Source organism: Vigna angularis, chromosome 1, assembly GCF_016808095.1.
Source record: "Vigna angularis cultivar LongXiaoDou No.4 chromosome 1, ASM1680809v1, whole genome shotgun sequence".
Taxonomy (NCBI): domain Eukaryota; kingdom Viridiplantae; phylum Streptophyta; class Magnoliopsida; order Fabales; family Fabaceae; genus Vigna; species Vigna angularis.
Window position 1 is genome coordinate 18,518,405 of NC_068970.1, and position 16,923 is coordinate 18,535,327.

General features: G+C 32.4%; 1 protein-coding gene across 1 annotated transcript; it reads right to left on the reverse strand.

Moving 5' to 3' along the window:
* Positions 1 to 6,907: 6,907 nt before the first annotated feature.
* Positions 6,908 to 8,792, reverse strand: LOC108332489 (cyclin-D3-2). The gene is made up of 4 exons (XM_017567779.2): positions 8,089 to 8,792; positions 7,788 to 7,989; positions 7,525 to 7,655; positions 6,908 to 7,412 (listed from the first exon to the last, which is right to left on the reverse strand). Exons 1-4 carry the CDS (start codon positions 8,584 to 8,586, stop codon positions 7,128 to 7,130), a joined length of 1,116 nt encoding a protein of 371 aa, XP_017423268.1. The 5' UTR covers positions 8,587 to 8,792; the 3' UTR covers positions 6,908 to 7,127.
* Positions 8,793 to 16,923: the final 8,131 nt, after the last annotated feature.

Consider the following 16,923-nt stretch of genomic DNA (forward strand, 5'->3'; position numbering starts at 1 on the left):
ATTGTAATAAGAAAATTGTCGTTATGGATTAATATTTTTTAATTGTAATATTAAAATAAATGTATATATTTCATAATAATTTGAAATCCTCTTTCCAAATGAAAGATGAATTTAAATTATAGTATACAACTAAAAGATAAAATAAATATAATTAAAATTAATAAATACTAATTCGAGTAAAGTACATTTGTAGTGTCTTAAAAGTTATAAATGGCAGTTGATTGGTTTTGTATATATTGTTTTAAAAAGATTTTATTTATCAAGTTATTAGTAGAATTGTTAATAAAAGTGAACGTGATGAAGGAAGTATGATGGTGAAGTTATATATGAGTTGTAGATACCTGTAACTTTCCTAACAGAACATTTCACCATAGTAATTATGGTTTTCCAGATGTTGCAGGTATTCGTATATAGCAGTAGTAATGAAGTTGTTCAGATGTATTAATGAGAGACTTCAACTAAAAAAGTCACCTTCAAGGCTACTTTGATTCTTTGTAATTAATTATATTTATTTTTTCGTGGAAGAAGCGAATCAAAGACTTTTATAACTGTATATAATAATTTCAGACACAATTATAATTCTTAGTGAGAGAAAAAGTTATTCAGACTCCCTTATAATTTGTAGGGACCGTAAATACTTTATTCATATTATTTTTTTCAAAATGGTCAAATTTCGTTTCCAATTGTATTATCAATTTCTTTTATTTATGTTTAATTAAATATCGGCAAAATTTAAATTTTCTTTTTAATATAAATAAAATTATGCTTCGAAAGTAGAAGTTATCACAAATAATCAAGAGAAAGAAGAAAAAATATTATCAAATAGTTTCAAATCATTATATCTTCATGGTTTTGTTAAAATGTTAATAATAATACTAGATTATGTCATTCAAATTAGCTGGGACTATGATAAACCTACACTGTGTAATAATTTATTAAAAACAGGGCTGACATTGGGATGCTCTACCAAACTCCATAATTGAACATCCAGAATTCCGAATGCATTATTTTTTTGTTTGACAACTGAAAAAGTATTCTCATAATAGCTAGATTATATTAGCATTGATTAAAGTAACTTGTGACGATGATTATGCTTAAAATAATCCACAAACAATATTTTATGCTACGATGTGAAGCTTAGACTATGATTTATTTAGGAAGAAAGCAATTATGAAATTTTAAAAGAGAGTTCTCTGTCAATTTGGATTTTATTCTGCTCGCAAAGTTTTTCCTATCTAATTCTTTCTTTAATTCTCAACTTGTTCTTATTAAAAACAAACCAACATTCGAATTATTATTTATTTAATGTGATTGAACATGCACATTTTCTAATGTTTTTAAGTTGTTCCATCCTACACTAAATAGGTTTTATAAAAACTGACTTCGTTTATAAAAGAAAGAGGAAATAAGTCTGGTCTCGGAGAGAATAAGACTAGATATAAGAAATCTGGATTCAGTTTAATTAGTGGACACCTAAATATATTTTTAACGGAAGTTGCTTATTAGAGTTATTTAAAAATGGTATTGAACATAAGAACTAATTAAAATTAAACAGAAATATTCATATAAATATTTTTTTCATTAAAGATATTTTTAATTTAAAAAATTATATGAAAGACCTATACTGGAATAATATTTTATTAATAATAATGAGTATTTTACATTGAGAAAAAAAAATGTTTATAAAAATAGCATTTAATTCTCAATCTTAAACACATTTTTCACGAATGAGGTGAAAACTATTTAAGGTGAAGCAGCCAAAGTGTCTATCCAGTACCAAGGGAATGACGAAAGTCAAAGTTAAAACAAAGGGAAGAAAGAAAACATAATCTTGGATATTGATGTGACATAATATTTATAGAGAGACACGAGCTAAAGAACTTGGGTTCTATTCTGAAATTCTTCTTTGTTTAAGCACTGGGATAATAATTTGCAACTGTTACGTTGAAAACTACGAAACAATTGGAACCATAAGTTTTATATTAGATTTTAGAGCAACGCAAAAATCTTTTCTTGTTATTCTGTCTTGCTTCTGTCTCCCAGTGTTCAGTGTAAGTGGTCATAATTCTGCAAACCAAACTTTTTCAACGACCATAATTGCCTAATTGTGTGGTTCATTTTGTATTTTTCGGGTGAGTTAGAATCCAAAGAAGATGCAGAAATTTGAAGTATAATGCACTAGCTGATGGCAATTCACATGTGTTCCAGTCACTACTGAAATAAAATGAAAAGAAAAATCATTGTTAAAACTTGTTTAGTTCTACATGACTTTTAACAGTAAGGGTAATTGATGGAATGGAGCAACAAATGTAATAATAAGTTTGGTTAGCTTATTTTTTTATTGATCTGTCTATGAAAAAGTACCTTTAATAAGATGGAATGAAATCTTCCATGTGCTCCCTTTGTGAATTGTGGTGAGAGGGAATTTCAAACAAGAAATGAGTCTGAAGCAGGCTTTAATGTGAAGTCTGTTAAGTGCTACAATGTCAGCTTCATGGTGTGGTCAAGTGGGGAGAATACGACAGCTACAACTCGTGATTTATGGGCCTAAATTCTCTATATCAGGGATGCAGTTGTTGTGTATTTTTGAGTATTTGAGTTCAGCCACTAGTGCGGTATTTGCTGGTTTATGCCAAAGTAATCATATAGGTTCGTGAGAAAAATTATGGTCGCATATTTTGCAATAGTTACAAGTAGACTACACTGGTGATCTTGTTTTCTTGGCAAAGTTTATGAAGATTTGACCAATGTGGAGACATTATTTTCATAATACAAAACGTCCTATCTTTGAGTTAGTGATGATAGAGATGAAAGAACTCTTGAAGCCAGAGATGGGCTCCATAGGTTGCTGGGTGAAGTCAGTTTGCTAACTTCATCATTTATCTGCAATCTGATATTTTCCCATGTGAATGCATGCAAAATGCAAAATCATCCTTCTTCTGAGTGGTCCAGTTTTCAAACTTGCATGATTATCTTTTCGACTTAAAACGAAATAATGCAGTTGCAATCATCTTGATATGCATATTCATCGTAGCTTTGAACTTAGTGATGTTACATTACTGTTAAACAACAGATAGAATGGGTTTAAATTCATTATGGCAGGTCCAGCATTAATAGTAAACAATGCTTAATCCCAATACATTATTCATTTAAGCCATGGGCCAGAACCGACCAAAAGCATATGAAAATTATCTTAATTCAAAATTGAGTTCAATAAGCCAATCCCAACAGAGGTCCAAAACAGAGCTTTTGCCCCCATTTGATCAATGGGTTAGGTGCTTTCTAATGTTCCGAGGCCCATATTCTAATGGATTATCTCTAAACACCCCTTATTAAGTATCAAAGCATTATTATGTTTTTTACATATTGTTTTAAGTAAAGTTAAGCTCATTAAATGGAATGTCAAACTAAATTTGGATGATAATGCAAAATTGTTTTACACGGAGTTCTGTTTACATTCAAATACTTGTTATCTCATAGGAAAATCTCAACATGCAAGTTGTTCCTTAAGCCTGTGACTGTCAATGTCGTACAAAACAAAGGTACAAGCTAAGAAGTTACCAGAGAATAATGTTGAGTAAACCTCCATGTTAGTCCATGATACCATAAGTACGAGTCATTTTAATGATTTTGTAAAATTCTTATTAACCCCTTTGCAAAGTTAGGAACTAAAATGATGATTTTGTAAAGTTGTTAGTTGGGGACTAAAGTGATTGATGGTTACAGCTTAATGACTAATGCAGAAGTTTGGTTGACTAATGTTACTCTAACCGTAAAAGAAACTTGGACATGCTGAATTAATAATGATATAAAACATAAAGGTATAGTCTCGCAAGATGGCATTTCAAAATTGACAGAAAATGTAGGACATGGCTTTTAACAATAACCTGTGTTGTTGTGAGAAACAGTGATAGAATTATAATGGTGTTTAAATAGGATTTTGACTACTCAAGAAGAGAATAGAGCAGAAAGGAAATGATAGGTGGAGAGGGAGGACCCACATGCTCAATTACGAACTACATGACTCTTGGGTGGAAACTTCACCAAGGCAGCATCTGTTCTTTCAAAGGAGTTGTTGGGTGTCTTAAACAGTACATTAGGATGACCAAGACAAGTTTTCGCGAGATTTCCCGCTGTTCCTACTTTCTGAACTTCACTGTTTCTGTTCACACCAATGCAGAAACATAAGTACTGCTCTTGTTGACATTTTGTCCCTAAATGCATACAGAAACAAACTCCTATAGTTCTTACTCAACCACTACTCACTTTTCACCTCTGTTATATCACATGTCAACTATTCTGCCGCTTCTTAAATAATCTCTATCTTTAACTTGTGCATTGTGTTTTAATCTTATGTTTAACCATTCTTCTATCTAATTATATAATATTGTTTTCAATAAGACTCTGTTTTCTGCTTATAGTTTTTTGTAGCTTCTGCATTAGGTTGACGTGATACCCTCTTAGGCTCTAACCACGTAAGTTTTGATAAGTTACTGCGTACCCGAACAACACAACAGTTTTCGGTAAACATGTCTTTGCCCTATTGGTGCCTTGGTCGATTTGGGTCTACAATAAAAAATGAATTTGGCATTTGAGACCCTAATAATTAAGCCAGTGTAATGCATCAATGCTGAAACATAATTGGTTGTTACAATTTGGCTTTTTTCACGAAAATAACTAGGCAAATAATAACCACGTGCATGGGGAGCATGCTCGGCTTGTCTGTAGCATTGATGCTTGGTAGCTACTTCAGATATCATGGTGCACGTTACCTGTCTTTTTTGTGTACCTACGACTATTGTTTCACCGAGTATAGTCGTATATTCATTGATTCATACTTTGATTTCCCACACACAAAGGTGCAAACAAGTTATTGACTATAGAGATGAGCTATCAAGTTATGTTCTCATTCTCTCCTGTCCCTTGTGAGAGTAAAACTGTGAATTATACAGTATTGTTGTTTTTAGTAGACTTTTGGGTGGGTAAGCCAATATGTGCAAAAGATTTATTTTGTAAAAGCTAGGAAAATTTGTTGGCTAAACAACCATAGAACCAACTAATGAAGACAATGTAACTTTAGCTCGTACCTCTTATAAAGAATTGAGAAAGCGCCCTAAAGTAACAACCAAATTTGACTCTCAAGCGGACTCATCATATCACCCAGAAATTACTGTTTGGAAGGAATATAGCTGTCACTTTGAAAATCCCTCATGTTGTGGACTATTGCAAACCATCATAGCAAGGACATCATGCATCTGCAACATATAGCGAACCATAACCAACTCATGGTGACAAAAGCAAAGAAACAGGACCACAGTAGAAACAAAGTAACCTCCCCAAATCAGAGGTTGATCAATTTATGGGCAGTCATTTTCAGAAAATGCGTCCACTGGTGACCGGTCTTTGCACTTTTTCCCTTTGATCTTTTTTGGGTATTTGGTGGTCTTCAGTGACTGCAGAAACCCCATTTTCTCTTGTTCCCAATGGCAACCTACGTTGTCAACATTGCTCAATTATTCACTTTCCAAACACAATGTTCAGACAAGAATCCTAAAGGTTCAAACTTCAGAGAGAAATCATCCTTTCAGAAAAGAAGAGTTCCCTCCAATCACCCATCATTTTAATTTTGTTTTGGTCAAGTCAAGTACAGCATCTGCTTGAAAACTCATTTTTAAACCTTTATTTCCATGTACATCCTATTATAATGCGCTCTGGTTTGACCTTTACGCTTGATAATGACAACGAATACGGAAAGGGGTTATGAAAGCCCATCTCTAGGAACAAATTAACAGAAAGAGGATATTCATCGTGGTTTTCTTTTGCTAAGAATAGCAGATTGGTTTTATCTTACGGACGTGCATCTTCTAGCAATTATTACTGCAAATATTGCAATAAATTATTTGTACCTAGACACCGAAAGTGACTATTGGGGTCAAAGTATCGGAAAACAGATTCTGGTACACGGTGATTGTTCCAGTGTTACTTTGTTTTAGAGGATTTTGATGTCTCTTTTTACTTAATCAATGTACTTTACTAAGTGGTCCTATATTTTTTAAACTTTTTTTATTCCAGTCCAGATGTATTACGAGCTTAACTAAGGGACACCGCTTGCTAGAAAGTCAAACATTCAAATTTATTGTCAATCCGGTAATGTTTGAGATATGAGTGTAATGGGACTGTTGAACATCCATAGACCTCAACCTATAATCTGTTTCTCCGCGAGTATTATCAAATGCAGGGTTAATCAACGCCTAACTGAGATAACTAAACTGTTAGAAACAGGTTTTAGAATTAGTGTTGAGACCAAAAAGGTAAGGAATTAGAGTTGCTCAACAAAGCTAGTTATAACTCTATCGCTTTTACGACTCAATGTTAGGAAATTAAGCAAGACACCGAATCTTGCGACTAAAATTACTGTTGAGTTCTTCAATTCACCTATAGAACAGAAAAAGATGCCAATATCTGAAGACAAAAATATTTTGCCAGACTTGCATTAGATACAAAACAGATTCGGATGGCCAGAGAAGTAAACATCTACGTTTTCGGAAAGATGGGGTTCCATATCTGTGTGAGTACCTTGTACCCCCCCGGGAGAGTAACAGAAAGATATGCATTGGCAAAAGGATCCACGAGCAACTCCTAGACCTAGTGGGGCACATATTTCTTAAAGGGTTGGTTTGATCATGTACAAGAAATTCATTGATAAATCTAAACTTTCACTGAAGACATTTAACACATCTTTGATTAGCAGTTAGAAATCTCGATATGCAGTTCTTAATACGCAGAAACAGAGGATAGATCGGCCGATTGGCAGATAATAAGCAAAGGAAATATCTTGAATGTGCTCTGGGACCAATGTCATGAGTAGGATGATTAAAAACGGCAATGAAAATATAACTCACAGGTAGGACTACAAGTTTATAACTTGTATTTCTACTCGGTATCAGATATCTTATCCACCTCAAACAATAAAGTGGAGGAAATCTCAGTCTCTGCCTCATTAATTTTTCAAATTTTGGCTAGAAATGTCTATATAACTAAGAACATAATTTAGTTGCATTTGGACAACATGACTGCCAGATTTATGTGAAAGAAAGCTACCACATTGGAAGTAAATACTGAGATCATTAACGAGGGCTATTAAGAACATCAATTGACACGCGACTAACAGAAGGCAGTCGCATTTGCTGGTCCTGAGGTCTTCTCCTCTTAAACAGCGGCTCCAGTGAGAGTGAGACTGATGATGACAATGCCCACGAATCATTTGAGCTATCACAGCTGAAAGTTGAATCAAGGATACCACCTGGGCTACTTGGTTCAGTTAGACGCTTGCGTTTCTGGTGAAGGCTGTAAATGCCTTCATAGCGACCTAATATTTTCTGCATGAGCTTGTAGCACTGGTTCACTTGTTCCTATAAGATACCACCAACATTTTTCAATTACTCACCAAATCAATGACAAATTCAAATATTTAACAAACAAGAACACGAGAGACAGAGAATCAATGAAGTTAAAGAGACGGACCTCGCTAATCTTTAGTAAACCAAGAAGCTGATCAATGTACTTCGTAGCGTTAAATGATTCAATCTCTTTAATAACATGGATCATGGTAGCAGCAGCCAATGTAGAAGGAAGATAACTCATAGCCCTTGAATCTGACAACAATCATGAAATTCCATACACAGATGTCAGCGATCATAATGGCACAACTCCAATTGGCTTAACATGAATATCTAGTGTTTCATTAATTAACATTTAAATCCATACTAGAAATTTTTGCTACATACCCGCAGTGACATTGAGAAGAACCCGCTCACAACGCCATAGAAACTCCCAATGCAAGCGACTCTTCAAACCAAGCCTTCTGACAATGTGTTCAAAGAAAGAAATTGGAGTCACCGGATGCATCCTCCATTTAAGAGTTGACAGCACTAGCAGCTCCATTCTCTGAATGGTCTTGGCCTCAAACACAAACCTCGATTCCTCCACCTAAAAAGCCACCAACCAAAGAAAGGCAAGTGCATGAGAAACGAAACAATAAGTCATATCAACAAACACCTAGGGTTCATCTTAGATCAAAAAACATACTTGAAGGTCCAAAAGAAGCGGCACATGGGTCTCTTCGGTTTTTGCAGCAAGGGACAAACAAGCAACGGCAGTGAGCTGTGTCATCCACGGCTTGTCCCTGTGAAACCTCAGACATGGGATGAACCGATCAAAGTAGTTAACAGCAAGAACTGTGGTCAAAGCAGAAAACCCATAATGTCCACAGACTTTTGAAATCCAGTTCACAGCCTCCACACGAGAGCCTTCTAAGGGCCCATCGGCAATGGCACTAAGAGAACACGAATGGGTCTCTCCCTCTTTCGAGATTAAAGACACAAGCTCTTCATCTTCCCAGAACAGATCATTTTGAAGCAAAGCCAAAGGCAAAGATTGCAACTTTCTCCCAGATGGGTCATCGTCGTTGATCTCACACTCAGCGCCGTTCGCATCGAAATCTTCGTCGAAGGTGTCACGCTCTTCGCAGAGAAGCGCATCGAGGATGGAGGGAGAGTGGTGCTGTGCATCGTCACCGAGAGCCATTCTCTTCAAAGAAAGAAGTTCTTCATGGTTGGTAAGAGAAGATGTGCAGAGCCATTTTCAACTGTGCCTATGTTTGTTTCTTTGTTTCTCTCACTAGGGTGAGTTGAAAGAGAGAAAGAGAGAAAGAGAGAGAGACGAATGCAGTAATCAAACAAAGGGTTTTATCTGAGAAGCACTTCACGCTTGTCCTTTTCTTTCCCTTTCTTTTCTTCATATTTTCTTCCACATATGTTGTTATTTTAATATTTGTATTGAAGGACGAGCAAGACAGCCTGTTGTTTCGCGCGCAGAAAAACAGCGCGTAACGGCAACACATATATCACGTCGTATTTTGAATTTGAATTATAGGATGTAACAATAGTGTTTCTTTTCTCTGCATCTCATCCCCTCTTTTTTCTTCACATCTATAAATATGCTTTTATTACTAAACATTACATACTTTTCTTCACATAACTTACAATGTCAATAACTTGAAAAAAGTGTTATGAAAATTCACCTTCATTATTGTTTGGGTCCAAGTTCTAGTTTCATAAATTAATAGCAAAGCAGTTAAGTTATTTATTGATCTAATTCATCGTTAAAATGTATTAGGACAGGAGAGCTTAAGAATATATACATCAAAATTACAAATACTTAAAACAATTCAACTACAATAATTAATTAAGTTTTTGGTTCAATCCAATAAATGGATAAATGATAATACAATGTTATAAACTACTTTTAAGTTTTTTTAAATCACAGCATAAATTAAATTAATCATTTTATTTATTTTCAATTTCAAATAAATAAATTTATCAAAGGTTGACGCTCCAACTTGTGTCATTCTATCTTTAACTCGTGTAGATTATAAAATATACACGTATAAATAAAAGATATTAAGAACTCACAACAACTAATTTTCAACAAATAAACAAAGTAATTAAACTACAATGATTATTTAACCTAATAATTCAATATAATAAGTGAATAAATGACAATACAATTATACAATGGTATGGATTGATTTTAAATTTTAAAAATTACGATATAAATTAAACAATTCATTTCATTTCTCTCCGGTTTTAAAAAATATTAACAAAAATACTATTAATTAGGATTGAGAATTTCACCTATTTTGGATGTGTTCGTTCTAGGATGGATTTAGAAAATGAATTAGAGTACATTTGAAGGGTGAAAGAGATAAAAATGTGATAGTTTAGATTAAAAAATATATAAAAATAAAAAATTTGATATAAAAGTTTATAGAAGTTAGTCAGTCATACGATAAGTTCATAGATTAAACAATATTTTATTTCATAAAATTGAATGATTAAAATTATATATAATTACTGTAAATTATAATAAAATAATATGTGAATTATTGTTATTAATAATTTTATTATTATAATAATTATTAATATTATTATTTTAATAATAATTTATATTTTATTACATTATTATCAAAAATATTATATATATATATATATATATATATTATTTATTTTGTATGTCACCGTTTGGTATAATTCTGCATTAATGGAACTTTGAACGCAAATTCAGGCTTGCTGAGTTTTCGAAAATAAACACAGTAGGGATGTCAAAAAATTATTTATAAGTGTGTAGAAATTTGCTAGGCAAAGCTCCGCCACTACCTAAAAAGGTCAATAGCCATGTCTTAACTCATACAGGTTATGAGTATCCACATTTGTAACAAGTTTATAATATAATATTTATTTATGAATTTATAATTTTAATTAATTTATTTAAAACATAAATTTAATCAAGTTACAAGAAATATTTATTTCTCTTATATTCAAAAAAATATTATTTCTCTTATATTCAAAAAATATTTATAGAATATTATTAAAGGATTAAAATATTTATAGAATATTATTAAAGGATTAAAATATTTATAGAATATTATTAAAGGTTGAGAATCTCGTCGATTTTACTAGACTTATATAAGTTATAAGAATTATACCTAAAATGTATATTTAAAAAATATTTAGAGATATAAATTTTATTTATAAATGCTTAGAAATTTTAAAGGAAGACTGTAACGAAGCTTCGTCACTATTTAAAAACGATTATGATATCTTGACAATTTTTTAATAACAATATATTATTACTATTTTATTGATTTGTATACTAAAAGGATCAATCACAAATTATTACGTAAGTAGTTGTAAAAAAGTTGTCAAAAAATTTATTAAAAAAACATTTTCCTATCTAAAATAACACTAAGTCGTATTTTAACTCATAGATTGAATACATATCTAAGATCTTCGCCTCGTTTAATTCTAATAGTAAATTTTGAGAGATTAGTTCCCATCTTAATATCTTAATATTTTGAGATATAAATATATTATCTGCTAGGTATAATATATTTTAATATAATATTTATTTTATTAATTCGTCATTTAATTAGTTTTTTTTAAACATAAATTTAGTTCAATTTAATTAAGTTTGAAATATCTTCACGAGATCAACTCATTCAAAATTTAAAAAAAAAACTCTTTAAACTTACAATATTAAGAACACTACATAATTTTGTAATTACATATTTATATCATCACTCAAATATCTGTTAAAACATATTTAATTAAATATATGAATAGTATAAGTTATTTGATCGTTCTATAATATATATATATATATATATGAATGATGTCATAACCTTGTAAATATAAATAGAATAAATAATTTATGCATTTACAACACTGTTTAATTTATAAACCATGTATTTGAAAAAATAATTTATTTTCTTTCATTATAATTTTTTAAAATTTTAGTAACAGTTATTTCTGATTTGACCATAATAATAGTGATTTTTAATTGATCAATATTAATATATTAATAGTGACAAGACAAAATGATGTTGCCTTTTTGCATTTTCTTAACATTTTTAAAAAGATAAATGAATTATCATTAAATATTACAAGTTATAAAAAGTTTTAATATATATTTTAACGCGTCTTCTTTATTTGCTTGATGTAGAACACATTGAAAAAAAAATAGAATGATGGAAACAAAGGTAACAAATATGATGTGTAATATATTGAAAATAAAATTTAAATGAAATGGTTGCTCAAAAGTTAAAAGAGGTTTGTACATCCTAGTGTCCGTATTTATGATTTTTTTAATAGTTTCTTTAAGTTAAAAAAATCCGGATCTTGAGATGATATGTTACACACTCAATCTCTTCAACTTAACTTTTTGTTTTCCTAAAAGCATGAATTTTTTTCCTATACATGGAGACTATATTGCATTCATAACGAGTGTAAACAAACTTTATAATGGAAAGAAATCATATGAAAAGTAAATATTTTACAAGTGCCATTATTTACTGTGACCATCAATACTATGACAATAATCCAATATATCCTAGCAAAATTAAACTAAACAGTTTGGAGAAATAAAGATTAGATTAGGAAGATGATTCATATATATATATATATATATATATATATATATATATATATATATATATATATATATATATATATATATATATAAAATCTTTTACTGTTTAATATAATTGATTTTCTTTTTATTCTCATATTTTATATATTTTCTATCCTTCAAGATCTATTAGCGAAAAAAAATCAGGATTTATTATGATTGATGTTGTTTACTTGTCCGATCAATAACATTTTCATAATAAAAATAACATTATTATTATTGGTAAAAAAATACTTGACATAATAAGTAAGAGAAAAAGTTTATTATAATAGGTGTAATGAACTTGTCATGAGACGTAATGACACATATGTAATTATGTTGAAAACTTATTATTTTAGTCTTCGGAAGACTAATCATAGTAAAACTTCATTATAACTATTAGTTCCACACCTATTATAGGATCTTTAAATTCCTATCTTTTTGACACTCTCGTGTTTCACATTTCATGTTAAACCTTCTTCTTAGTCGTTGTCGTCTAGTTTGTTCTCAAACAATGACAACATTATTATGACTAGTAAAAGGAGACCTCACATAATAAGTGAAGAAGAAAAGTTTATTATGACATATGTAATGGACATGTCATAGTAATATGAATTCTCTTATTCATGTTTATTAAAAATGATTTACAATTTTTTTTTCGCCTTTGATTTTTTTAATTGAAAAAAATTAAATAATGCTCGAAGAACATTAAATGCAATCAATGTATGTTGCAACTATAGTAAAATGAAAACAAAATAATTGAAATAAATAAAAATGTGAAAATAACTCTCTTTATTAAGGTTAATAGAAGAAAAAACAAGAGAATATAATAGTACAAATGAGGCTTTTAACAACAGTTAAAAAGGACTTTAAAAAATGATATAGAATTGTTGTTAATTTAGTCTTCGCTAGAAGGTCAAACAATTGATTGGAGAAATTATTATTGTTAGTATGTCTTTTTAAAGTTGGTGGTTTAGTGAGGGTAAAAGGAGACCTCGCATAATAAGTGAAGAATAAAAGTTTATTATGACATATGTAATGGACATGTCATAGTAATATGAACTCTCTTATTCATGTTTATTAAAAATGATTCACAATTTTTTTTTCGCCTTTGATTTTTTTTAATTGAAAAAATTTAAATAATGCTCAAAGAACATTAAATGCAATTAATGTATGTTGCAACTATAGTGAAATGAAAACAAAATAATGAAAAAAAAATAAAAATGTGAAAACAATTCTCTTTATTAAGGTTAATAGAAGAAAAAACAAGAGAATATAGCAGTGCGAATGAGGCTTTTAACAACAGTTAAAAAGGACTTTAAAAAATGATATAGAATTGTTGTTAATTTAGTCTTCGTTAGAAGGTCAAACAATTGATTGGAGAAATTGTTATTATTAGTATGTCTTTTTAAAGTTGGTGGTTTAGTGAGGGCGACTACGACACTTAGAATGGGTTAGTGACTACAAGCTTTAATAGTGATAACACAAAGACTAGCGAGAAAGAAAACCAAACGCAGAGCAATTCCACGTAAAAAGTTAACAACCTTAGTGACACGACAACTAAAAAGTGTTAATGGTATGATGAATGTTAAAATGAAATTATATTGAATCACTTTGTTTATACACCCTTCTCCTTAATCCTATATTTATAGGATTAAGTGAATGGAACACATCTCACACACACTCAGATACAACACATACACACTCACAGCTCACATACACTTAAACACAACTTAAACACAATAATCAATAATTCTATCACTCCCCCTCAAGCTGGAGCATACAAATTGTATAAACTAAACTTAGAATAGATGTACTCAGTGTTGAACTAGATGATTTGTCTTCAAGACTGTGAGGCAAACATAGATGGACTAACAACAGCTTGTGAAACTTCAACTTCAAAAGTGGATGAAGGAGAGCAGTGGTGGACAATGACAAACTACAAGGACTGATTCCCAATCAATGATGGATGAGTGACGGGATCAACAGTAGTAGCTGAAAGCTAAGAGCTACAAAACTGCAGGGACTACACTAAATCCTCATCAATGATGGATGGGTGACGGGATTAACAGTAGTAGCTGAAATCTACAAAACTGCAAGGACTATGACGGGATCAACAGTAGTAGCTGAAATCTACAAAACTGCAGGGACTACACCCATATTTATGTGACTTGCAGTGTCTTGGAAACGTACTCCACCTTAATGTGAACGACGGAAATGTGAAATATCACAGTTGCTGGACCACTAAAACAAAACAAAATATTAAGCTACAATGCGGAAACAAAGGCATCAAAGATCCAAAGACATGTTGGAGGTCCAAAATTCTTTGTTGGACAACTCCCAAGTGATGATACTTAGCAGTGTATCACAAGAAGATCGGGCTAAACTCTAGCCCAAGAAGAAGTGACGCAGTTGCGTTTGTCTGAGACGGTAGCGACTACAACGGCGGTTGACTGCGCCGGTGCCGACTGCAGCAAAAGGTGCCTGGACAGCGGCAAACGGCGCCTGGACAGCGGCAAACGGTGCCGGACAGCGGCAAACAGTGCCAGACAGAGGCAAACGGTGCCAGACAGCGGAAAACGGTGCCGGACAGCGGAAAACGGTGCCTGGACAGCGGCAAACGGTGCCTGGACAGCGGCAAACGATGCCTGGACAGCGGCAAACGACGCCTGGACCATCAAATTTTTAGTCGATCTTGCTCAAGATCACATTCTCAAACCTAGACTTTTCATCTCTAGCCAAATCTTTCTCTGTAACACCCACTGCTAGAATGTCCCCTTTCTATTCCGTCACATCAACATCCTTAGTAGTGAAACAAATTCCCAGTAGAAGAAGCCATTTTAAACTTAGAGAAGAAAAGGGACTTAGGGTTCCAAAAACGTGAGGGAGAAAACCCTAAGGTATGAGCCCAAGCCAACAAAACGGAGAAACAGGAACCAAAACACACTCAAGAAGCTCCGGCGAGACTATCTGCAGTGACGCAGTGAAACTCCGACACCGGGAAGGCGACGCGTGCAGAACACGCGGCCGAGACTGGCCGAGAAGAAGCGACGCATGACAGCTGGTGTGGAGGCTTCAGAGGACGGGACCACTAGGGTTGGGTTGCGCTTCTCAAGGCGCACCTAACCCTTGACTTCGCCGGAGCAAACGACATTCGGCGACGGCGGACTGGCCGAAAAGAAGCGCTGTGTGGCGGCTGGTGCGGAGGCTTCAGAGGACGGGACCATCAGGGTTGGGTTGCGCTTCTCAAGGCGCACCTAACCCTTGACTTCACCGGAGAAAGCGACGTTGGGCGACGGCGGTGGCGACGGCAGCGGCGGAGACGGTGGCTGGCGATGGTCGACGGCAGAGGCGACTGGCTGCACTAGTACTGACTGTGGCACAGATTTAAGAAGAAGAGAAAGGACTGCCCACTGAAATTTTAGGGGCTGCCGGCGGCCATGGCGGTCGGCCGCCGGTAGACAGCAAAGACCACCAGAAGAGATCAGAGAACCTGCTCTGATACCATGTTAAAATGAAATTATATTGAATCACTTTGTTTATACACCTTTCTCCTTAATCCTATATTTATAGGATTAAGTGAATGGAACACATCTCACACACACTCAGATACAACACATACACACTCACGGCTCACATACACTTAAACACAACTTAAACACAATAATCAATAATTCTAACAATGAATATATAAGCTTGGAAGTGCAACATGCGGCAAGCTTAAAGGGGCAATGTACAAGGCAAGAAGAAGAGGGAAAAAATACAAAAAAATAAAAAATAAACATAACGCAAGTGAAAAAGTGAATAGGTTAGTGACTATGAGCTTCAATAATGAAGACATAAAGATTGGCGAGAGAGGAAACCAAATGTGGAGCGATTGTGCACAGAAAAGCAATAACCTTGGTGACAAGACAACCAAAAAGCCTTAATGGTAGGAGGGCTATATAAGCTTGAAAGTGTGACATGCAAACTTAAAGGGGCAATGTGTAAGGAAATAAGAAGAGAAAAAAATTACAAAAAAAAACACAACACGAGCAAAAAAGTGAAAAAACAAAACAAATATATTTTAAAAAGCATAACTTTTAAGAAAAACACATAATGTGTCTTGCAAAGACTTTTAACAACGATTCTCAATACAACTGTTGTCATAAGTATTGATATGACTTTATTTCCCAATAAACCGTGGTTAAAAACTTTACAATAATTATAGTATTTTCACCATTTTTTTTAACGATGATGATTTTATAAGTATGGATAAATTTTTTTTCACTAGTGATAATATTCTTTTTCATAAGTTAAATGAAGATTTTGATACAAGTATCCCAATGAAAATTTTAAATGATTATATATTATTGACTCTATGAGAAATTATTTTTCATTAAAAGAACTATTTGACTATCTTTAATAGAATTTAGAATTTAGTGTAACCATTATTTTGCTATCGATAATAATATGTTAACCAAAAGTATTATGAATGATTAATTATAGGTTTAATTACTTGTTTGATTCTCATTTGTATTAGAAAGTTTACAAAATCATAGATATATAATTTTTATAAAACTAATAGGAGACAAAGATATATTTAATAGTAATTTAAATTATGTTTAAACAATTTAATATTAATCCCGGGAAATTTTAATTAATTTCCGTCATTGTTCTTGAGATAATTTTTTATTTTTTTTTGTGATTTGCAGTCTCTTAATTTATACATTTTGTACATAAGATTAAGATTAAAATCATTGAATGAACTGTTTATATCTTATTTTATTTAATTTTGTTTTCACACGAAAAGTATCTCCTAAACTCAGTTGAAATCCTTCACTTTTGAAATCCACGAAATAAATTCTGTTCCTTCCTCAAAATATTCTCCATAAACACATGTATCATCACTTTTATTGACACCAATAAAACGTGGAC

Bases quoted from the DNA above. Each gene is read 5' to 3' on its own strand.
- LOC108332489 (XM_017567779.2), bottom strand. From the start codon at position 8,586: ATGGCTCTCGGTGACGATGCACAGCACCACTCTCCCTCCATCCTCGAT. The intron at 7,656-7,787 runs GTATGTAGCAAA...GATTGTTGTCAG, and splicing joins TCTTCTCAATGTCACTGCGG to ATTCAAGGGCTATGAGTTAT. The intron at 7,413-7,524 runs GTCCGTCTCTTT...GGTATCTTATAG, and splicing joins GTTTACTAAAGATTAGCGAG to GAACAAGTGAACCAGTGCTA.